The following is a 25,743-nucleotide window of genomic DNA, read 5'->3' on the forward strand; positions in this document are numbered from 1 at the left end:
CATGTAAGTACCTGTTTCAGCTAACAGATACTGATTGAATGCCTGCTGCATATCAAGTGTTATACAAGGTTCTGGGTATACAGCAGTTGGTAAGACAGATGCTTGCTGTCTAGTGGCAAGGTAGACTTTGAACAGGTGATTACAAGTGAGTATGAAGATAGAAGGACCAGTATTTGGCACAGGAGCCTTTCCTATGATCATTCAGCCTCGAGATCTTTCTCAGCCACTGTCCTGATGTCTCTGCTCTATGTCCCTGTCTTCCCACTCTGAAGCCCTGTGCGTGACAGGTGGCTGAGGAGTTGTTTCATAGGTTGTCATTAAATTTGAATCTGCCTGGGTTTGCCCGGGTTCCTAGGAATTCAGAATGCCTCACATACTTTATTCCCATGGAGGTATTTTTGTTTTCCGTTTAACTTTTTTTCTGGTTATTTCATTATTTTCCTTATCTGTAAAATGTGAAGATGAGATAATGGGTGTAAAGCATTCAGCACCTGGGAGGACTTCAGTTTTTATTGGTTCCCATTTCTTTCCTTATGTAGGGAGGTAGTGTGGTACAGGGGAAAAAATATCAGGCAGTGAATTTGGCAAACTAAAGGTTAGGTCGAGTTGTGCCATTAACTAGAAGTGAACTCATTGACAAGTGACTTCTGTCTTCAGGCCTCAACTAAGCTAAACAGTTAAGTCAAATGATCCCACTGTCCTCCCAGATCTCATACTGTACACATTTTTTTAGTCTACATAGACCCTCAAGCTCCCTTTGAAATGAACAGGTACTATTTATCAGTGAAGGATAGTGACAGATTTAAAACTCTGCTCTCTGGCCTCTAAGCTCAAGAATAGTCAAGACGGCTGGGTGCAGTGGCTCATGCCTGTAATCTCAGCACTTTGGGAGGCCGAGGCAGGCAGGTCAGCTGAGGTCAGAAGTTCGTGATCAGCCTGGCCAACATTTTGAAACCCCATCTCTACTAAAAATACAAAAATTAACTGGGCGTGCTAGTACATCCCTGTAGTCCCAGATACTCAGGTGGGTGAGGCAGGAGAATCACTTGAACTCGGGAAGTGGAGGTTGCAGTGAGCCGAGATCATCCTACTGTACTCCAGTCTGGGTGACGGAGCGAGACTCCATCTCAAAAAAAAAAAAAGAGTAGTCAAGATAGTCTTCATACAGAACTGTGAGGAGTACTCCTGATGCTAAACCATTAGGAAGAGGTTTCAGACTGACAGACCAATCTGTTTCCTTCCCATTTCTCATGGAAAATAGAAATAAAATATACTACAAATTTATTTCACAAGCTACCAGGCAAAGCTCAAGTGCTCTCTTGGGTAGACTTACTCTTTTTAACATTTATTAAGCTAATATTTTCTCTGCTTATCAATATTAGGATTTTATTCAACACTTGATGTGTACTCAGCAACAAAGTATCAATACACTACAAATAATAATAAGTCACCTTATGTTTTGTATGACCCATTACAATGTCCTTTCAGAAGAGCTTGAGGAGGGACAGTGTAGCGTAATATGGCCCATATTTAGGCCTTTGACTCATACCTTTACCACTTACTTACTAGATATGCGCCCTTGCCTAAGTTAGAAATCTTGAGCCTCGGTTTTCTCGTCTATGAAATGAGATCCGCGTGATTTCTTTGCCATGGTGTTGAGCGGAGTAAGTGAATGAATGTACCGAAGCATTTAGCATACGGCTGGGCCTGTGGTCAAGCTAGAGCTGGGTGTGGAGCAGTTGTTGGTATGATTACTACTAACCCATTGGGAGGAAACAGCCCTAGATCTTGTTCTTGGATTTATTAAAGTTTTTCACTGCATTTAACACTAACTGAAGTTTCATTTCGAATCAAATGTTGGTGTCTTTCCTCTTTTCACTTATTTCAGCTTGCTCTCTCAGCTTGCAGTTTGTGCATTGCACTGCTTTTTCTTTGTTCATCATTTTTAACTGAACCTGTTCACATTGTTAAGATATGGTGACTGAATTTGGTAATCACCAAGTATTTTTTAAAACTTGGAATTTTTTAAAGTTCATGCAGTTTGTCATAATTTCTCAAAGTTTTAATAATATCTTTTTTTTTAGTTTATGGTAGTATCTTATAAAATTATATCTAAGAATTATGCATTAAGTACCTGTAAATTGTCTATTATTTTATTTAGAGTCCAATTTTAGCTGGCAATTAAACAGGAAAAGTAAAAAATTCTCACTTGATAATCGGTATCTATTTTGTGTGCACTGGGCCTGGACAGACATGAATATGAATCCTGGATGTGTCACCTACTCACTGCTGGGCCATGGGCAAGTTATTCAGTTTCTTTGCCCTTCACGTTTCCCATTTGAAAAATGGAGATAACATCTAATGCATAGTACCGTTTTGAGGATTAAATGGTATAATGCTTATAAAAGCCAATATTGGAGCCTGTTATAACTAATAATACAATTCACTTTTGAGTCCAGTCTAAATAAAATTGCTTCTAAATCGTCTTAATATCATACAAGTTTAGATTCTTCTCTCAATATTATTTTTTCAGTATAATGTAGCTCTGTGGGAGTGCTTAGAGCTTTAAGGTATTATTTCATGAGGAACCCTCAATTATGTAGAGATCCTCCTTCCTGGGTTAATTCATTCAGAAGAGTCCTCCAGTCTTCCTTCTTAGGATGAATAGGTCAGACTACCAGAATTCTGTGATAGTGGGTATATTCTGCTTCCCTGACACGCTTAAGCAGTTGATTAATGGTTGTTACAAGTATGAAGACAAGCCTTTTAGATATCTGAGAGTTTGTTTTATTTGAATCTCTTCACTATCTTATTGCTGCAGAATATGTTACCGTTACTCTGATTATGTTGGTCAGATCAACATTATTTAGTTATTTCCAAGAGTACATTCTAGATTTTGGTTTTCAAAGTTTCTTAGTTTCAATTCTCAATGTGCCTTTAGATTACTAGTTGCAGAATTTTGCCTTGACTTTAGCCCTCCCGTCAGATGCACATACTTAAATTTTATCTTACCTGTATGTCCTTGTGGGCATATGTGCTTACCAAACTGCTTTAGCAATGCCCTGTGCCTCTTTTCTGTGTCTCAAATAGCAGAGCTTCTTGTCTGCTGGCCAGAATTTTTTCTGATGTCACAATGCTGTACTTTCATCTTAACCATTTTGCTGCAAAACAGTTTCACATCTGAGGGCAAAGTAGTGGCATATTTTATGCCAACATTTTAATGTTTTGATGAAAATCCATGGTAACTATCATTGCCGCTACGTGTTCCACAGTCTCATGAGTCATCATATGTGGCGCACGTCAGTCACCAAGCATTCTGTGCAGTATTTCTGTGATCGTCACCTTTGTGGTTATTATCAGAATGATTTAGGTGTTAGCATCTGAAATGACAAATGTGGTAGGGACTTTCTGAGTTACTGAGATTATGTTTTCCACATTCGAGAACATACTTAGGGTGAATCTCCCTGAGATTAGGGACTCTTATTTACCATGTTGTGACCGTCACATGAAAGTATTAAAATATTACCTTGCCATTAGCAGGTATTCAAAACATATTTTTTGAATAATGACTGTAACTCAATAACATAGTATGGGGATTGCTATTTCTGAAAGTCTGAATCTGTCTATTTGTTTTATTCCTGGTATTTTCCAAAAATCAAATGGGGAAAAAAGTATCATTCCTATATGCTTTCCTCCCCCAGGCCTATCAGAGAGGAGCTGCTCCTAAAAGCCGAATTCTTCCAGCTGGTGGCAAGGTGTTAACCTCAGAAGATGAATATAATCTGTTGTCTGATAGGCATTTCCCAGACCCTCTTGGTGAGTTGCTGATCATTCTTTTCCAAGGCAAAATGACTAAGCTTCTTTATTTAGCAGAGCAGTGTTTCTCAGTGAAGGAGAGGGATTTCCCTCCAGGGACATTTGGCAGCATCTGGAGACATTTTTGTTTGTCACAACTGGAAGGAGGGTGCTATGGCATTTATTGAATAGAGGCCAGGGATGCTACAAAACATCCTACCACACACAGGACAGACCCTAACAACGAAGAGTTATCTGGCATAAAGTATCAGTAATGCCAAGGTTGAGAAACCCTGGGCTAGACACTCATGCCTATAGACAAGTGGAAGATGTGATTTCTATAGTTTAGGAAAACATTTTACCACTTCCGTTATTTCTAATCCCATTCAATAATACACAGTCAGCCTCTGTGTTTCTAGCACATGGAAAATGTGCCATCAGCCAGGTATCTTGAAGCTTTTGGAATATATTGCAGGCTTTGATAGCACTCCACAAGGCAGCAGAAATAAACAGGTAGGGCCCACTCCATGACATGTACAATCCCATCTTTTAGTAAGCAAGCCTGGACCTGTCAGGGAATACTATTTTTCTAATTATAGGATGATACACAAGTAAATACCCTAAATAGACAAAAAACCTTTTAATCAGTGTTACAGTAACTCATAGCTACTGTGGGAAAAAAAAAAAAAAAAGCATTGCATTAATTTGCATATCTATAAATAAAGCTGGGATGCTGCTATGGAAAGAGAATTGGGAGACTGGATTTTTATCTAGTTCTGGCTGTGCCACTTACCAAATGCTTTAGCTTAGCCAGCTGCTGAACAGTTCTGGTTTCTATTTCTTCAACTCAAAAACAGGGCTTTGAACTTAAAAACCTAGAAGTGTCTTTCTAGCTCTAACTTTCTTTAATTCTCATTCATTCCACTTTTTACATATGGAGAAATGATGGCTAATATATAGACCAAATAGGGCATTTCATAGAGATTCATGAAGTGTGGATAATGTAATAACTCCATTTGGCTTTGCGTAAATCATACTACCCAGTAATTACTTGGTTCCTGAAGAGAGCCCTGGTTCTTATTAATGGACATAATAATTTAATTAGAATTTATGGAGAAAAACGTAATCATTTTATCAATTGTTATTTCAGTGCTGACTGCTTAGCATAGTGTTTTTAATAACACAATTACGGGATTGGTACATGGACCATAAACCAAGATTAACAAATTATTACTAAGTAATTCATGCTAAAACAACATTTTATTGCACTATGCATATTATTATATTTTCTTTTACATCTACTTATATGCCCTTGGAGGTGGAGCTGCAGCTAGAAATGGGAATACCAACATGTTGACTCATCCAAATCTCTCTCAAACTTTCCAATGAAATCAGTCAGAAGAGACAATATGTTTATTGATTTATTGCTGAAATCATATTGGAAGGAATGAAAAGGACTAAAAAACACAAGTCCTGTGTGATTAATCCCAGTTGGCCCAAGGCTTCAGATTGGGGCATTTCAATGACTTTTTAAAATTGTGTGGTGTGACCTTCTGACTTTTAAAATAGAATATTCTACAGTAGATCAGTTGTGATATTCTTGTAACTCAGAAAAAATTCACTGATGCCATCTGGAAAATTGTTGTAAAAGGTTGAGAGATAACTAGAGGCTAATAGGAATGAATTTCATGGGCTTGTTGAGGCTTTTTAAATGCAAAGGGTCAATGTTGCTTTTAGTTGCTTGTACAAAATTGTGGCATTCTTGGAGAGGGCAAGGAGGATTCATAGAACCATGTCAATGAAGAAGACTGACTCTGTGATATTATTTCTACTAGAAAGAATAAAGGCATAATAAAGATGGGAGGCTTATGAATAAGTGCATTTCTTTTTCTTTTCTTTTCTTTTTTTTTTTTTTTTGAGACAGAGTCTCGCTCTGTTGCCCAGGCTGGAATGCAGTGGTGTGATCATGGCTCACTGTAGCCTCAACCTCCTGGGCTCAAGTAATCCTCCCACCTCAGCCTCTCGAGTAGCTGGGACCACAGCTACATGCCACTATGCCCAGAAAAACAAAATGAAACAAACAAACAAAAAAGGAATTGCAGAAACAATGGTCTTACTCTGTTGCCCAAGCTGGTCTTTAACTCCTGAGCTCAAGTGACCGTCCTGCCTTGGCCTCCCAAAGTGCTGGGATTATAGGCATAAGCCACCATGCCTGGCCAATAAGTGTATTCTTTACAGAGTGTTCAGCTAAGTTGATAACAGAAAAAAACGGCCCCATGTTTTGTTAAAGTAATTCACTTGTTTGGCATTTTACTGGTTAGCATCTGGTTCACTGCATACAACAAAAAACTCAAAGTTTTATTATTTCACTAAAGATATTTGGATATTCGTCCAGGGCTGATGTGGACTAAATTTGTCAGAAGCTCAGGCTCTTTCTTGCTTTCTCCCCCTTTGTTTCTAGGTTGTGGTCCCTATTGGCAGAGTCCAGGGTAGCTGCTGAGCTCCTATCATAGCGTTCTCATTCCAGATAATAGGGAGGAGAAAAGGAAAGGAGGAGGGTACAGTCACTTTCTTTAGAGATACCTCCAGGAAGTTTCATATGCCACTTCAGCTTATATCTTACTGGACAGATCTTAGTAGCTGTGGGCTCACCAAGCTGCAAGGGAGGCTGGAAATGTAGTCTTATTTTATGTAGTCACTTGCCCATCTAAAAATCAGGGGCCTTATTCTCACCAGAAAGTGAAATAGATATCATGTTACAACTATAGGTGTCCCTATAGCATTCAATCATTCATTCATTTGCTCATTTTCATGTTGATTCATTCCCAGCATTGTGCTAGGTCCTGGTAGGCCACGGCTTGTGCTCGCGGTGCATTCTGCTCTGTTACCTTCAGATTCCGGGACACTGGAACCGGGCTCCCATATATCCCCAGGAATTTATTCTTCGTTTAAACCAATCCTGATTGATTGATTGATTGATTTTGAGATGGAGTCTCGCTCTGTCACCCAGGCTGGAGTGCAGTGGCGTGATCTCAGCTCACTGCAACCTCTGCCTCCCGGGTTCAAGCATTTTTCCTGCCTCAGCTTCCTGAATAACTGGGATTACAGGTGCGCACCACCATGCCCGGCTAATTTTTGTATTTTTAGTACAAACGGGGTTTCACCATGTTGGCCAGGTTGGTCTCGAACTCCTGACCTCATGATCCACCCTCCTCAGCCTCCCAAAGTGCTGGGATTACAGGCGTGAGCAATTCTGATTTATTAATTTGCCAGAATTGACACGGTTCTGTAGCCTCCCATGTGGTTATGATTCATTTCCCTGTATTCCCAGTGCTTTCAATGGTCTCTTAGAGAGACCCTCTTCCTTACCTTTCCCTGAGATTGGCACCTAATACATATGCAGGAAGTACAGAACTAACATTTTCTTCTGCTTGTTCTCTGTGACTCTGGAAAAAGTTGGGACTCTTTTAACCAAGTGCAATATCATGTAATAGGAATGCATGGAAAGGAGTAAAGTTTAGGTAGGGGTTCTGAATAGTAGTGGGTTTAAAATGAGTTTCTTGGAATTGATTTTGAGGGAAGAGGTAAAAGTCCCATTGTCTAGGGCTTTAAAAAATATCCTAGGCCAACACAGCATATTTTTCACTCAACAAACTGAAGTTGAACATCTGCTGTGTTCCATGACTGTGCTATGGGCTAAGGATGCAAAGCTCTGGAAGATGCAGTCTGCGTCTCTCGGCACTCACAGTGGGTAGCAGTGGTTCTCTCTGGGGAGGAGAACAGCCCGGGAATCCATCTCACTCCCTTTCCCCACCTCCCCACCTTGAGTATGGGCGCTGGGCATGAAAACAGGTCATTGTAGTATTTGGGGAGAACAGGGTAGGGAGCACCTAACTCTGTCTGTGGTGGCAGTGGGATGTGCCAGCAAAGGTATCCCAGAGGAGTGGCTTTTGAACTGACTTTTGAAGGATGAATGAGAATTTTTTTATGGGAAAGCATGATGGAAAGGAAGGAAGAGAGGGTTCTTTGGACTGTAGGAACAATATAACAAGTCATGGAATGGGTGAACACACCCTGGGAGGGTACAGGCAGAGCGGAGGGGAGGCCAGCACAGAACGGGGCAGGCACCAATGCTTAGCGAGGAGATGGAGAGAGTCAGCAGAGGAACCAATAAAGGTGATAAAGAAGAAACAAAATTCTACACAACATGAAGGAAACCAGGAGAGAGGCACTCCTGGAAGTCATGGGGAGAGAATGTTTTCAAAGAAGGGGTAATTAGCAGCAGCAAATATTCCAAGTCAGATGAAAAGAAGCAGCCATAGGCTGGCAGTCAGGATGACATAAGTGGCTTTAGCAGTTGGGTTTCAGGAGTTGGTAGGGACAGGAATCAGAGTGAGGTGAGAATAAGGTTGATGGCATAAAAACAGCAAGTGGTGTTTGGCAGTGACGGGGAGGAGGGAGAGAGTGCAGGGCAGAGAGCAGCCCTGTTGGAGCTGGAGCCTGCAGGGCCAGTAGAGTGAGGGGCTGCACAGGTGGTCAGTGGCCTGCAGAGGGCCAGGAGGGCAGACGGAGCTCTGTTTGTGGGTCTTTAGACATAAGGAAGTTGAGAAAGATTGTGCCCAGGCTGGGCGCGGTGGCTCATGCCTGTAATCCCAGCACTTTGGGAGGGCAAGTCAGGTGGCTCACTTGAGCTCAGGAGTTTGAGATTAGCCTGGGCATCATGGCAAAACCCTGTCTCTACAAATAATACAAAAAAACTAGCCGGGTGTGGTGGCTCATGCCTATCATCCCAGCTACTCGGGAGGCCGAGGCGGGCAGATCACTTGAGATCAGGAGCCTGGCCAACAAGGTGAAACCCTGTCTCTACTAAAAAGACAAAAATTAGCTGAAGGTGGTGGTATGTGCCTGTAATCCCAGCTACTTGGGAGGCTGAAGCAGGAGAATCATTTGAATCTGGGAGGTGGAGGTTGCAATGAGCAAAGATTGTGCCACTGCGCTACAGCCTGGGCAACAGAGCGAGACTCTGTCTCAAAAAAAAGAAAACATTGTGTTCCTGGTATCCTCACTGTCCCCGTGGTGTTGGGTAGGAGGCCAGGCAGCCAGCGGCAGTGGAACAGGACAAGCTGGTGGAGGGATGCCAGAGGAGCTGGTGCTCCCAGTTTCCCTACCCTGTGAAAATATCTCACCGACTTTCCATCCCATGCCCTGCCCCAGATAGTTACCCTCACAACCTGAAACACATATTTGAAGTAAAAGATACACGTTTGAAAAGGTATTTGTGTTTTCAATATTTCTTTAGCCTCCAGTGAGAAGGAAAACGCTCAGCCCTTCGTGGTCCTGCCCAAGGAATTTCCAGTGTACCTGTGGCAACCCTTCCTCAGACACGGCTACTTCTGCTTCCACGAGGCTGCTGACCAGAAGAGGTTTAGTGCCCTCCTGAGTGACTGCATCAGGCATCTCAATCATGGTATGGCGCAGCTCCCCTCCTCGTCCCCGGGGCGGGAAGTGGGGCAGCCCTCGCTGAGTTGTCCTGGTCCATCATCTGTTGCAGTGATTCTTAGAAAGAACCGCAGATTGGCCAAGTGCAGTGGCTCATGCCTGTAATCCCAGCACTTTGGGAAGCCGAGGCCAACAAATCACGAGGTCAGAAGTTCGAGACCAGCATGGCCAGTATGGTGAAATCCCATCTCTACTAAAAATACAAAAAAAATTTAGCTGGATGTGGTGGTGGGCACCTGTAATCCCAGCTATGTGGGAGGCTGAGGCAGGAGAATTGCTTGAACCTGGGAGGCAGAGGCTGTAGTGAGCTGAGATTGTGCCACTGCACTCCAGCCCAGATGACAGCGTGAGCCTCCATCTCAAAAAAAAAAAAAAAAGAGCCACAAATGGTGCTGCCCCAGGGAAGAAGGGGGAAACAGGTAAAGGGAGAGTTCTATGCACAAGGAACCTAGCCTGCTTGCTGGTTTTCAGGTGGGTCCGGGAGGCCCCGGTGAAGCATAACATGGGGCACTTATCTGGCCACAAGTTGGTGGGGGCATTCTGACTGCCCTGAGTTTATCCATGTAGACCATTTGGCATATACTTCACTCTCCTTCTTCCTGATTTAAAAAAATCTAAATGCCAGCAAGAACGTGCCAGTTTTCCCTGGCACATGCTAGTCTTTATGACATTTCCTTCTTATTTTCACCTTTATTTCTGAATAACAGTTACTCAGTTAAGATCAGTGGCACAGTCTGTGGTAATCTAGTATTTGTTTCTGAATCAGTGGTTCTCAAAACTTTAGGGCTCATAAGAATCACCAGGAGAACTTAATTAAAACTCATATTCTTAGGCTTCACCCCCAGACATTCTGACTTACTGGGTACACCGTGGGGCCTGGACTTGGCTTTTCTAGCACAAGGCCGAGTGGCGCTGATGTTGCTGGTTCGAGAACTACCCTTGGGGTGGTGTTGCTTCAGACCACGTTGCCTCCAGGCACGGACTTAACCAATATGACGTCAGTAGTAAAAGAGACTTCTCGTTCCAATATGTGATATATATACTGAGGTGAATGCTGGTTTTTCTGGACTCCACAAAGTCTTCAGTTACAGACAACTGCACTCTTTGTTCTTGGCACTTGGAAAGGCAGCCGGTCTAAGAACACTGGGGGCTTACTCTGTGCCAGCCTCTGTGTAGGTGTTAGGAACAGGGTAATGAAGCATGCACAGTTCCTGTCTCTGGGAGTTGAAATTCAAACAAGGAGGTTGGATAAACACTCACCAATTATCTTTTGAAAGTGATCACAGTTAATGTGTTAAAGAGCGATGAGAGGTTACTAACTAGTGAAGAAAGGAGTGCCGAACTTTCAGCTCTCCAGGGGAGTCCTCTATGAGCAGGTGACATTTGAGCTGAGTCACCTCACCCATGTGCCTTTTTTTCCTAATATGGTTAATTTCACTGTATACTTCTTTTAAAATTCAGAGGTTTCCCTGAGTGTGTCAGTCCCACAGAGCGAGAGTCACTAGTGATGCATCTCAACTAATTCTTGGCTTTAGCTGTGTATCGATGGGGACTCGTGGAAAAAGATAAGGTCAGTCTGTTTTGCCATGGCAACTCTGAGTCACATTCATCATCATACTGGCTCATAACTAGTTAGGAACTTTATGAAAAAAAGATACTTTTATTAAAATCTTGCCTTGTGGTTTTGATGTTCTAGAGACAAAGAATTGCCCAGCACTGACTGCTCCATTTAGTTCATTTTCCACTGCACTTGCCCGTCTGTGTTTAGGGCCTTGGTCTAGTAGGAACATGCAGTTGGCACTCAGCACGGGAACCGCGAAGTTTCACTGAGTGCAGAATGCTCCCTGCCCAGCCAAATGGGACTTACTGCATTCCCCCTTTCATGTACATAATAGGAATTTCTCTGAGGAGTTTTTGGATGTTATGTAGCCTGCATTTAGACTCCATTTATGGAAGATTTCAGCCCATTCAAAACCCCACTCTGCTCTCCAGTATGTTATCAAAGGCACCAAGATAATGAGGTCTAGTCATATTTCCCTGGTTCTGTGTCACATTCCTCTGCCCAGAAACTGTTTTATCCTCGCTGAGGCTTTATGCAGACTTAATTTGGCATAACTTCCAGTAGCTCCAGTCAGAACCAGAAGCTGTGATGACATTGTAGGGAGCAGTCCTTGACTATCATGGGCCAAAGAGCCGACCTTTCTTTTCTCGCCTCTTTTTCTGTTTTTGACAGCACTATGTACCACTCATCTTTATTGTGTCACATTTTCTGTTCTAGCCTGTTACTCATTGCATTATTTTGAGTAAACCAGTAACAGGCTTTCACAAGCTGCCACTTAACCACTTTTTCCCATAATTACCCAAAAACTTAAGAAATAGATTTAAAATTAGAGCTGGGATAAAGGCCAGAAACCCTGAGGTGGCTGCTGGGAGCCTGCTATCCTCTACCTGCATGTAGGTGAGGAAGGGCTGTCAGCCTGCTGTGGCCATTGCTTCATTGGCTCTCAGGCCACCATACTTCTCTGTTGAGAACTGGGTCCCAGGCATTCTAGTATCAGAGGTGTGTAAACCAGAGCAACTCCATCTTAAACAGGAGCTGGGTAAAATGAGGCTGAAACCTCCTGGGCTGCATTCCCAGACGGTTAAGGCATTCTAAGTCACAGGATGAGATAGGAGGTCAGCACAAAATGCAGGTCATGAAGAACTTACTGATAAAACAGGTTGCGGTAAAGGAGCCAGCCCAAACCCACCAAAACTAAAATGGCGACAAGAATGACCTCTGGTCATCCTCACTGCTATACTCCCACCAGTGCCGTGACAGTTTACAAAACCATGGCAACGTCAGGAAGTTACCCTACATTGTCTAAAAAGGGGAGGCATAAAATAATCCACCCCTTGTTTAGCATATCGTCAAGAAATAACCATAAAAATGGGCAACCGGCAGCCCTCGGGGCTGCTCTGTCTATGGAATAGCCATTCTTTTGTTCCTTTCCTTTCTTAATAAACTTGCTTTCCCTTTGCACTGTGAACTCATCCTGAATTCTTTCTTGCGCGAGATCCAAGAACCCTCTCTTGGGGTCCGGATCAGAGCCCCTTTCTTGTAACACTAGCAGCTGATGCTAGGCATGTTGATCTCGCTTGGGGTCCCAGGACATGTTGCCTAGTACTCAAATTCCACCACAACCCAGCCCGCTTGCCCCAGAAGTATTGGGTCCGAATTTGGCTACATGGTCATGTTGATTCATTCTGAATCTAGAACCCCTTTGTCCTACTCTTCCTTATAGGGTGGGCGTTTCCTATATAACCCTGATGAATTGTGCCCTGTTCTCCAACAGTAAGGCTAGCTTCTAAGGTAGGTAAGGGCCAGTAGAGAGCTCTGTGTTTCTCCCTCCTTCAAAGGGGAGAGCAGCCTTTAGGGGCCTCAAAGATTATTTTGTATCCTAAGGAGAACAAAGGGACAAAGGGGTGTGTGTGTGGGGGGGGTACGTGTGTGTCTGTGTGTGCATGCTCACATGTGTGCTTTCACATGTGTTTTGTTTTTATTTAGTTTTGGCACCTCTTCATCGGGCAGGCATAAGAAAATCCCATAAGATTAATCCTTAGTAAAACATCCCACTCCATGTCACTGGACTAAATGTGAAGCCCACTGTATAGCATGATCCTAGAGCAGCAGCTGCTGTCCTCTGTCCCTTTTGGATCACACTTTAATCCCTTGTCCCTGATCAGGGAAAGCCATAGTTCCGAATGTCTGCTGCCACAGAATGAGACTTATATAAAGTCAAGATGTTCTGAGACAGTCCTGTTGTCCAAAATACAATCCTATTCTTCAGAACTTTAGTTTGCAAAATATAATCATTGTAGTTATGGGGTATAGTTAAAGCTCCTGACAATACAGAGGACTGAACACATGCGATATGGAATAATGATCATTATTGATGCAAGTCTGTTCTTCCAGCTCAGGATAATCATTTCTTGGCATGTAAATGTGCAGGAAGGAGAAAAAGTGTTCCTGGCAGGAGGAATAGGATACAGGAGGGCCAGGAAGTAAGATAGAGCATGGACCATTACAGGAACAGAAAGAATTTTGTGTGACTGGTACTTAGAGAGGAGAGAGGAAGACGGGCAGACTCCATACTATAGAGGGCTTTGTGCTGCATATTAGGAACCTGGACTTGATTATAACAGCAATAGGAAGCCATTAGGATTTTAAGTAAATGAGCAACTTCATCAGATATTCACTTCAGAAAGTTCACAATGGCTGCAGTGTAGGCAGTGGATGAGAGGGTAGCATGGTGGGTGGCCAGGAGGCCACTTAAAAAGCTTTGACTGGCAAGAGATGACAGTAGCTTGCACCAGAGTGAGGGAAGGCATTTGTCAATATCAAGCCATGGTACTCAGCCTAAAGGATTTGGGGGAACAGAAGAACTGGATGTTAGAGGACAGCCATCACTGGATGAATGCTGATTCTGGAAAGGAGGTGGAATGCTGGCAAAGTTTTGCTCAACAGTGCTGTGCTAGCTTGAAGGACACCCAGGACTGCCATTAAACAGATGCCAGTGTTCACATGATCATAAAAACTAAGAAAGAGAGGACGGTAGCATATCTGGGAAGCATGAGTGCACACAGGTTGAAAAAAAGATAGTATCAAAGAAAAGCCCTTAGAATTTTGGTGAAAAAACCACAGCAATGTAAAGACACTTTGCAAACCATTGCTTCAAGTAAGACTAGTTCAATCACTTATGACAGTGGTAACATCCAATGTTGCTTGTATGCAGTGAGTCAGGTGGAATGTGGAGCTATAGCAGTGATTATGTGTTGGAATTGGTTACTCTGTCAGTATTACAGGCCTTGAGCGCTTACCCCAGAAATCCCATGTCTTTATTACATTTGATTTTGATACTTGCAAATTTTAGGTGTTCAATAAATGTTGCAGAATTAAATTGAAATTTAGAACAACAAAGGACTTTACAATTCAAATCAGACAGAGCAAATCCATTTTGGTGTGTTTATTTGAACATGATCTTTTTGCCGTCCAACACTCAGCAGCAAATCTCAGCTCTATTTTCCCCAGCTTATTTCTTCTTGGTCACCTACGAAGCAAGTTCATTACTTGAGAGACTATGCATCTAGTGTGGAGATCAATGAATTATAACAGAAAATATACAATGAATTTTAGTTTGTTATATGTGAAAACATACTTTTGAATTTTATGGCACATGCTTGTTTATGGACATACACATATCTATGAGTTGGAAAATTCTAACTTTTACTTAGGCTCCTTTGGGCACTTTAGTAAAAACTAATAATGTTTAGAGATAGATAAGTAAGAATATAATAATGTTTAGAGATAGATAAGTAAGAATATAATTCAAAGAATGTATCTTTGAATGCTTTTACTTATAAAAATATTCTATAGTATACACGTGTTGAAATTCATACATAAAACCCTCTATGCACTGCAAGCAAAATGCTTGCTAGTTACTGTTAATAAATAAGTCGATAATAATTTCCAGTTTTCCTAGTTGTCTCCCAAGCAGAATTCTTTAAAAGAATTCTCTCTGCTTAAGCTACGTTCTCCTCTGGAGTATAGCCTGTGCTCTTTGCCTCACATAGTTAATACTCTACAGTTATCAATATTTCTCTTTGTCTCCTTGCGAGTATGTGGTTTTTACTTAGGAAGTAGTCACTCCCTTCCCTCTCCCACTTCCCCTCACCCCTGGTCCACGAAACTCTAAATTTGGGAGGCACTTTCATGGTCACCTATTACAGTCCCTCAGGGTTTAATTATGATAAGGCTCAAATAGGTCACAGCTAGTTAGTGGCTGAGAACCAGTTGTCCCAACACCTGGCCTTTGACATCTGTTTCAGTTGTACATATCATGTTGTCTTCTCAGTGTTACTTTCTAAAAGACTTATCTCTTGGGCATTTTAAACACGCCTCTGTTAAATCAATCTACTCTTTGCATGGTATGTTTGCATGATCCAGAGTGAAGCAAATCCACTTAAGATCACCTGAGACCTGGGGTATATGTGACTTCTCGATAAATTGTATGATCTGAGTTTAACTTGGTATTTTGTCCATGGGCTAGCTAACCATGACTGTATCTTTTAGTTTAGAAGTGCTCTGAAGATAAAATATTTGATAGCATAGCTTCTCTCCTGATTCATTTAGTATAATTTAAAATGCAAACCATGTATGATTTCATGCAATTTAAGTAAAAACTCTAATTTGTAAAGGAAGATTATACTGCTTGTGAGGACATGGGTTGGAATACTTTAAAAATAATAGATCTAAAATATGCCTCTGTATTATTTATACTTATGGATTTACTTAAATTACTTGAAGCTCTCAAAGCAGTTTAAGAGTTGAAACTAGAAGAACAGGTTTCCATCACAGACTAGAATAAACAGAACTGCTCTCTCTTAGCCATTCAGTGTTTCTCCCCAGCAGACTATGGGTTATATAGTCCTGGATTCACTATTGTCTAAAGCTGTGTTGCCAGGAATTACATTTGAATACTTCTTTTGGCCCATCAAACATGGTGCCCTTTCAGTGCAGCCGCAGACTTCCACCCCATCTCCCTCAGTTCCAATGAACCAAATAGTTATTTGGTATGAAGGCCTAAAAATTGTGTGGTTATAATAGTTCAGGATGACAAATTGGAACAATAATTTTAAAAAATTACACAAGCAGAGTTAAAGTTCATTTAAGCAAAAAAATTTTTTTTTTGTACGTGCTATTTAGACTGGGTAGATTCCAAAATCACTGGACAGTTTTTGATATTATTATAGTTGACTGTGGCAAAGCCTGAATAGCTTTCAAGTTTTGGGTTTGTTTTTCTTCTTTTACTTATAGACGGGATATATTACAATTGAAACATACTTATTAAAATGACATAGTAAATGCAATGGCTGTTTTAATATGTGGTTTGATAGTCAACATTATGAAAGGACTCTATTTGGCATATAGCCCAGAATTTCTTTTAAATATAAATATCCGGGAGAGTTTGGTTAAAATTCTCATCTGTTGTTATTGAACAGTGAGCCACATTCATTCTTCCCATACCATGAACAAGCTTAGAGAACGTGATATGGAGGGGAGTCATGCTTGGAGCTATCGTTTACTCTATTAGTTGTTTTGAGTTTTTAAAATTAAATATTGAGTAGATATAGAAGAATGTTTGTAAAGTATGTATAAATTATGAAGAACGTTATCGTTACCTCTGAAATTTCTTCTGTGTCATTCCCTGATCCTATCGCCTTCTTTTCCCTTTGAGAAAGCTCCATACGAGATTTTGTGTTTTGCTTTTCTTTATGGCTTTATCACATATTCGTAATCATTTTGTGTGTTTTTAACTTTATCCATATGGAATTTTATCATGTTTCCTCCCATGACTTTTTTAAATTCAGTATTATATTCCAGTGCTTTATCCATGTTATTGCTTGTAACTGCAATTTATTGACTTTCAAAGCTAAACATATTCTATTATATCAATATACCGTAATTTCTAATATCTGTTTTACTCTAGATAGACATTTGGGTTGTTTCCACTATTTATTATTAACAGTGCTGCTGTGAACACTTTCTGTTTGTTGCTGGTTTATAGGTATTTAGTCTTGACTGGGTTTGCTAATATCTAAAGTAATGTTTACATCTGTGTTAATGAGTGTATTTGGCATGTAATTTTCCTATTTTTCAGTGGCATTTTCAGATTTTTGCATCAAGGTTATTTTTGCTTCATAAAATGATGCATCTTTTTTTTTCCTTTGCTATAATCTGAAATAGTTTGTGTAAAACTGGAATATTTGCATGTTTTAATATTTGCTAGAGTGTGCCTGTAAAATCATCTTAGGTGTTCTTTTTGTGAGAAGATCTTAAACTACTAAGTTAAATTTTAAAAATGTTATAGGATTATTCAGTTTTTCTATTTCTTTTTTTTGAGACAGAGTCTCAGCTGGATTGCAGTGGCCCTATCTGGGCACACTGCAACCTCCGCCTCCTTGGCTCAAGCAATTTTCCTGCCTCAGCCTCCTGAGTAGCTGAGATTACAGGCATGCACCACCATGTCCGGCTAATTTTGTATTTTTAGTAAAGATGAGGTTTCTCCATGTTGGTCAGGCTGGTCTCAAACTCCCGACCTCAGGTGATCCACCCACCTCGGCCTCCCAAAGTGCTGGGATTACAGGTGTGAGCCACCATGCCCGGCCTTATCAACTTCTTAAAAAAACACAGATTTGGACTGGGGAGATTATTGTGTATTTGTTTTCTATTATGTTAATTTCTGATGTTTTAAAATTGTCTTTCTTCTATTTTCTTGGGCTTTATTTTGCTGGCTTTGTTTTCTCATCTCTCCAGGTAGATGCTTAGCTCATTGTGATGATTTTAAAGCACTTGCAAATTCTTTAACATTCTTTCCTTGAAAAAATGGAGTCAAATTTTCCTCCACTTGAATGTTGGCCAGACATAGTGACTTCTTATGAACAGCATGTGGCAGAAGTGATGGTATATGACTTTCAAGAATAGGTCATCAGGCCAGGCGCGGTGGCTCACTCCTGTAATCCCAGCACTTTGGGAGGCCGAGGAGGGCAGATCACGAGGTCGGGAGATCGAGACTATCCTGGCTAACACAGTGAAACCCTGTCTCTACTAAAAATAATAATAATAAAAAAATTAGCTGGGCATGGCAGCGGGCGTCTGTAGTCCCAGCTACTCAGGAGGCTGAGGCAGGAGAATGGCGTGAACCCAGGAGGCAGAGCTTGCAGTGAGCCGAGATCGCGCCACTGCACTCCAGCCTGGGCGACAGAGTGAGACTCCATCTCAAAGAAAAAAAAAAAAAAGAGTAGGTCATCAAAAAGAATCATTTCTGCCTGACTTTCTCTCGGATCACTTACTTGGGAGAACCTGGTTGTCATGGGAGAATACATGAGCATCCCTCTGGAGAGGCCCATGTAGAGAAGACAACCATGTGAGTAAACTTCCTTGGAAGTGGATGCTTCTATTCTGTCAAACCTTCAAACGGTTACAGCTTTGGCCAACATGTGACTGCAACTTCATGAGAGACCTCAAGCCAGAACTATCCAGCCAAGCTACTTTTGAATTCCTGACCCATAAAAACTATGAGAGATAATAAATATTTGTTGTTTCAAGCCACTAATTTCAGGGGTAATTTGTTTTACAGCACTAGAAAGCTAATATACTCATTAATCATCAGCCATTTTTCTGCTCTAATACAAGCATTTAAATGCTATAAATTTCTGTCTACATTAGCTGAATCTTACAAGTTTGGATATGCAGGATCATTTGGATTTAAATATTTTCTGATTTCTATTATTAATTTTAACTTATGAGTTACTTAGAATTGTGTTTCTTAATTTCCAAATATATATTATATGTCAATTATTGATTTCTAGCTTCATTGCACTGTGGACAGAAAATACGATTTGTATGATATCATCCTTTAAAATTTGCTGCACCTTGCTTTAAGTCCCTGTATATGGTCAGTTTTTATAAAAGCTCATGGGCCCTTGAAAACAATATATATTCTATAGCCTTATATGTCCATTAGCTTAGGTGTGTCAATTGTGTCATTCAAATCTATATCCTTACTTTTGTTTTTATTTATTTATTTATTTTCTGTAGACCTCTGTGGATTTTTTGCTATGCTAAATTTATCAGTTACTGACAGAAGTACATTCAAATCTGCCACTGTGATGATTCATTGATTTTATTGTTTGCATTTCTATTGTTGAATTATATGTTTTGAGTTATGTATGTATATATAAACACATACACCCATATATGTGTATATATATAAACACACATACACATACACATACACATATATATGTAATGTCACTAGATAGATTCATGCTTAGAATTATATCTTCCTAGTGAACTAAATTCTTATCTTTATGAAATGGCATGTTTTATTGCTATTAATGCTATTTGCCTTAAAGTTTATTTTGTCTGATATTTATATAACTATACCAACCATCTTTTAAGGCTTGCATGAAATATCTATTTAATAAAAACATCTGACAGTCTTTAAATGATGTGTATCATTTAAGAGATGTTTATCACTTAAATGATACATACACATCATTTAAAGGATATATCATCATCGTTAAATGAGCAGTTTATTCACATGTATTATAATTACTCATATTTTTGTTTGTAAATTTACTGTCTTATTTTGTGTTTTCTACATATCTCACCTTTTCTGTTTCCTTTCTTCTACTTTCTTGACTTCTGGATTGATTATTAAACTTTATTATTAGCAATAATAATCAATAAACACAATATATTTTATATTGTATTTTTATTTTTTATATTCTATTTTTATTTTGTGTATTCTATTTTTATTTTGTTAGTGGGTATCCTAAAAATTTTAACTTGCAAAACTTAACTTATCAAAGCCAAAGATTAATCAACATCCTTAACTTTCTCTCAAAAAATACCGATAACTTAGAATGTTTTAGCTCCTTTGATACCCCTCTCCACTTATAGGCTGTTGTGGACTTAAATTTTAATTATGTTTTTCAATTTTTAACCCATCGATATATTATTATTGCTGTTTTATACAGTTTTAGTATTTACTGCATTTTTACCACTGTATGGGAGGGAAAACTTTTACCATACTCTCTTAGGTTCTGCTGGAATCAGTGAATTAAGCTGATAAAAGACAGATTAACAGGAGGAAAGCATACACATTTTATTTAATGTCATTTTTTACATGACAAAAGGGACTTCACAGAAAGAGAAAAAAAGAAAATTCCCAAAGAAGCAGTTAGACTTGGGGGCTTAACAAAAGTAATAAATTGTGGAGAAGTGGTTCAACAAAGGGAAGGGATTTGAGTTCCTAAGAGTGCAAAATTGTGGGAAAATGACTGGGAACTCTGGGCAGTCTAGTGGAAGATAAGGTTTATTTTAGTAAGGTATATTTGTGCAGGTTCATCTTGGCATTGACTCCTTAACTCTGGTGATAAGAACATTCTCTTCTTCCTGGTGCCACGAGGGCACCTTTCTCATGGAAAATGTATGCCTTGCTTTTAAGCAAAAAGGACAAGGGCGGGGAGCTCTTCTTGTATCTGTTGTTTCTCAATTGCCTTTGGCTCAAAATAATCAATATGCCAATGCAGTATATTCTGAGATGGCATGTTCTGATCTCCCTCACTGCTTTCTCTGCTCATCATTTTTTCTTGCATCTCAGATTGTCGATCTGGAAACATTTTCCTTTTGCCTGAAGTACATCTTGTAGCATTGTCTTTAAGTTTGTTCAAAAATGTTTCTACTCTTTTTCTCAGTTTTCATTTATCTGAAAATGTCTTTATCTCATTCATATTCTTAAAAGATATTTTCACTGCATATGAAATTTTGGAGCAGTAGGTATTTTCCTATCACCACATTGAATATTTTGTTTCATGATCTTCTGGCTTCCATTACTGAAGTTGAGAAATATGCTATCAGCTTAACTCTTGTTCCTTTGAAGGTAATTTGATTTCTTTCTTTCCTCTTTTTTTTTAAAAACATCTTTTTTTGTCTTTGGCATTCTGCAGTTTCACAAGAATGTGTCTTAGCTACAGATTTCCTATTTATTTATACTGCTTGAAATTTGTTGGTCTTCCTGAATCTGTGGGTTATTGTTGAATCAACTTAGGAAAATTCTCAGCCATTATTTCTTCTTTTCCTCTATTCTCTGTCTCTTTTCGAAATTCTGAGTACATGTACATTAGATATTCTATCTTCCTCACCTCTTAACCTTTTTTAAAATTTATTTATTTGATACAGAGTTTCACTTTTGTTGCCCAAGCTGTAGTGTAATAGCATAATCTGGACTCACTGCAACCTCCACCTCCTGGGTTCAAGCTGTCTCAGCCTCCCAAGTGGCTCGGATTACAGGTGTGCACCACCACGCCCAGCTAATTTTTTGTATTTTTAGTAGAGATGGAGTTTCACCATGTTGGTCAGGCTTGTCTTGAACTCCTAACCTCAAGTGATCTACCTGCCTCAGCCTCCCGAAATGCTGGCATTACAGGCGTGAGTCATCATGCCTGGCCTATTTCTTAACTTTTAATTTTATATTTTCTATGTTTTTTCTCTCTCTCTTTTTGTTTTTCCTGAACAGTTTCTATGCTCTGTCATTCAGTTCTCTACTTCTCTCTTCGTCTGTATTTAATCCCATTATTAAACTTATCTACTGAGTTTAAAACTTAATTTTTTTATTTTTCATTTCTATTAATTATTTTCATTCTTTTTCTAATCTGGTCATTTAAAATAAGCTCTTACTTTTTACTTGTGTTTCCAATTTTTAAAAATATTTTTAAACATGTCAAACAATACATTTTATATTCTGTGTTTGCTAATTTCAATATCCAAGATCTCTGTGCGTTGTATTCTGCTATCTGTTATTTGTGCTGGCTCTTACTCATGGTACCTTACTAACTTGCTTGTTTTGTGATTTCTGATGATGAGCTCATATTTCACTGAAGCCAGTTGAAGGTGAGTTCCTCTGAGAGGATTTGTGTTTCCTCTTACTAGATGCTTGAAGGCACTACCAGATATTTGGACCATGTAGCTAATGTGCATTTAGACCATAAATATTGTGGGGACATGCTTCTGATTATGATTTCTCAAGAGAAATATTTATCTCTTTCACTGAATGCCTAGGTTTGAGACAGATAATTTTTCTTAGAATGGGCTCAGACCGTGTGTATGTGGGTGGTTTCTGCAATTTAATTTGGCACATTATATGCATTGGTTCTTTGATTTTGGTATTCAGCATCCTGGGAAGCTAGAAAAAGGTGGCTTAAGGTCTCTAGGTTCTATCAGTGTCTTCAAAGTGAAACTAGCTTCAAGACTTGCCTTATGTTTTTAGGTTTGGTATTAATTTACTAAGACTGTTGTAACAAAACACCTCAAACTTAGTGACTTAAACACCAGAAATGTATTGTCTCAAAGTTTAAAATCAAGATGATGGCAGGGTTGGTTCCTTCTGAGGGCAATGAGAAAAGGATCTGTTCCAGGCTTCTCTCCTTGGCTTATAGAAGCACCACTCTGATCCATGCCTTCATCTTCACATGGCATTTTCCCTATGTGTGTGTCTGTGTCCACATTTTCCTTTTTTTTTTTTTTTTTTTGGTTAGTGTTTTGCTCTTGTCACCCAGGCTGGAGGGTAATGACGTGATCTCAGCTCACTGCAACCTCCGCGTCCCAGGTTCAAGTGATTCTCCTGCCTCAGCCTCCCGAGCAGCTGGGATTATAGGCACACACCACCATGCTCAGCTGATTTTTGTATTTGTAGTAGAGATGGGGTTTCACCATGTTGGCCAGGCTAGTCTTGAACTCCTGACCTCAGGTGATTTGCCTGCCTTGGCCTCCCAAAGTACTGGGATTACAGGCATGAGCCACTGCACCTGGCCAGCACATTTTCCTCTTTTATAAGGACACCAGTCATATTGGATTGGGGGCTTATCCTATTCTAGAATGATCTCATCTAAACTAATTACGTATGCAATGACCATATTTCCAAACAAGGACACTTTCCAAGATTTGGGGAAATCAAGGTTTCAACATATGAATTTGGGGGGTATACAATTCAATCTATAACTGGTTCCTTACATTGTTGCCAGTTCATTGAGGTATTCAAAAGAACTTTTGAAAGTGCAATTTCTCCACTATATCTTTTCTTCAGTAAGAGGGTTGATTACGGTTTAAAGTGTGCTATTCTGCTGAACACCATTTTGCATGGTGTTGACAAAAATTGTATGATGTTGACAAGTTAACTACCACTAAAGCAGTTTTACAAAGGCTGCTTCCATCTTTGGAGCAATCATTCATTTTGCAGTTCTGTTGCATTATCCTTGAGGTTCTGAGGCTGCACATTGGCCACCTTGACCTTGTGGGAAATGACTCAAAAGCCACCTTCTTGGGCTGTATATTTGCCACCTTGACCGTGGGGGAAATGACTCAAAAGCTAAACCTGACATTCAGAATGTTTTAGAGTTGCAGAGCCATTTTAGGGATCTGGTTTCTGCCAACTCTGTGTTGAATGCCCTCTGCAACTATAGCACATATCAGTCGTAACAATAATAAAGAAACCTCAGTCATCAAGAGTAAACTACATCCTACATGTTTTGTGTTAGATGATAGAGAAATGTGGAATACATTTTAGGAAGCTTTCTATCAAAAACACTTTAAACCTTTCCTATGTCTAAAGGATTAACTCTCAGCTCTGAAAACTTTGCTTAATCAGAAGATCTTACTCATTTAAGGTTATTTAAAGACAAAGACTTTTAGCATATTGTAATCTATCAACCACTGCTTCTGAATGACTTGGGGTGGGATCAGAGTAGAGGGGGAAAGACTTTTAAAATTTTAGATTCCCTAGCATTATTCCAGACCTACGAATTAGAATCTCTGAGGAAAGGAGCCCAGAAATGTACATTTTAAACAGCATCCCTTCAGAGTTAGAGAATGGTTGTTGCCTAGGGTCTTCCTCTTAAACATAAGGTATTTTGCTTCAGCAACTTAATTTTTATTTTTCTTAAATTGTATTACTGGTAAAGATTCATGATTTTTATAATATGAATTTAATGTTTGTAGTGATATTCAACAGTACAATTAAAAGTGGTGAATGGTGGGCCGGGCACGGTAGCTCACGCCTGTAACTCTAGCACTTTGGGAGGCCGAGGCAGGTGGGTCATTTGAGGTCAGGAGTTTGAGACTAGCCTGGCCAATATGGTGAAAACCCATCTCTACTAAAAATACAAAATAGCCTGGCGTGGGGGCGCACACCTGTAATCCCAGCTACTCAGGAGGCTGAGGCAGGAGAATTGCTTGAACCTGGGAGGCGGAGGTTGCTGTGAGCCGAGATGGAGCCAGAGTGAAACTCTGTCTCAAAAAAAAAAAAAAAAAAAAAAAAAGGAGTGAGTGCAAATAAAGGTAGTGAATCGCCACAATGTGCTTAGCAATTGTAAGATAAAATTAAACTCTTTATAATATTTTGGTGAGAGGACCACAACTGGACTCTTCGTAGGATTTCCTTTTGAAAATAATCCTGAATCTAATAGCAAGCACAACTGAGATACATTTTCTTTACTGAGTTTTGCATTTCCAGTGTGACCCTTTCACTTTTTATACTGTATGATCTAATTTTATGTGAGAGCTCACTCTGGTAAGCTGTACCGTGTGTAGGTGTGCGTGGATGATCTCCACTAGTAAGATAAAATACCTCTCTTCTCTCCTACTTCTGTCCCCTTCCTCTGTCCAAGTGAAAGGCAATCTACCACATCTCCCTTAGAGATGACCATAAAATCCCAGAGGAAAGCAATATGCCTAAAAGTTGTTTAGTCTGTTCCCCTTGCTTGAGTATGCATTGGAATTCCCTGGCCTGGAGTGGGTCCTAAGAATTTGCGTTTCTGACATGTTCTCAGGTAGTGTTGATGCTGATACTACTGGCCTGGGGACCCTACTTAGAAAGTCACTGTATTAACTCATTTAATCCTCACAGCAGTCCTGTGAGGTAGGCACTATTATTTTCATTATCATCATGCCCCTTTTATAGATGAGGGTTCTGGGGCAGCTGGTAAGACAGCTGGTGATCAAGACAAAATTTTAAAGCCAGGCAGGCTGACTTCAAGCCCATGCTGTAACCTACTGTACCATGTGTCTTCTCAGTCAGCAGGTACTTATTAAACGCATACTGTGTGCCCTGTGTTTGACTAGCTGTTATTTTTTTAAAAAATCTAATCTCATTCCTTATTCAGAAAGAGATGATTTGAGGATACTCACTTCCTACTGAACTTGACGTGGATAATTTCTTGATGTCTACTTGAGAGGGACATGAGCTGCTACATCAATTGAAACTCAGGTGACAATTGAGATGCAGAAGTTAAGTCTTTTCTCTGCTTTTAAACATGACGTTGTGCCTTAACCCAAAAGGGTGTTCCTGTGGTAAACTGTGTACTCTATAAATGCTCTCCAAAGCTAGAATTTTCTTGGTTTATGCAAATGTACAGCTGAGAGTAATTTTGTGGGATATGTTGCAGGGGTGGGGTTGAAAAATGCATGGTACTTATCTATTACCAGTTCTTTGTGTTTTAAGTACTTAGCCTTTATTTTTTCTCCTTTCAGCATTTTCTTATATTAACTGGATTCCCATATTGGCTGTTGCTGAGGGGGTGGGGGGAGTCCTGATCTGACCTAAAGAAAAATTTTTTTAGCATTTTCTTTCAGAGACCACAAATCATACTGCAAGTCAACAACATCTGAGTGTTAGTGGGACATTTCTATTTTAAGAGGCTTAGAAAAGGAGGTAAAAAAGAAGGAAGTTGGAAGTTAGGAAGGAGCAATGAAAGCAAAGCACCCACTTTCACATCTCACCAGACAAAGCTCCTCCCTGCCAAGTTCCTTTCTGGTGGGAGATCAGGGCATGGCTCATGCAATCACCA

General features: G+C 40.0%; 1 protein-coding gene across 1 annotated transcript in view; it reads left to right on the forward strand.

Moving 5' to 3' along the window:
- FAM129A (family with sequence similarity 129 member A) overlaps positions 1-25,743 on the forward strand; it is a 175,681-nt gene that overhangs the window by 83,561 nt on the left and 66,377 nt on the right. The window contains exons 4-5 of the mRNA XM_025365092.1: positions 3,702-3,816; positions 9,095-9,262. Of these exons, the coding sequence (XP_025220877.1) occupies positions 3,702-3,816; positions 9,095-9,262 (283 nt within the window). The remainder of the gene's footprint in view (positions 1-3,701; positions 3,817-9,094; positions 9,263-25,743) is intronic.

This window comes from Theropithecus gelada, chromosome 1, assembly GCF_003255815.1.
Source record: "Theropithecus gelada isolate Dixy chromosome 1, Tgel_1.0, whole genome shotgun sequence".
Classification (NCBI taxonomy): domain Eukaryota; kingdom Metazoa; phylum Chordata; class Mammalia; order Primates; family Cercopithecidae; genus Theropithecus; species Theropithecus gelada.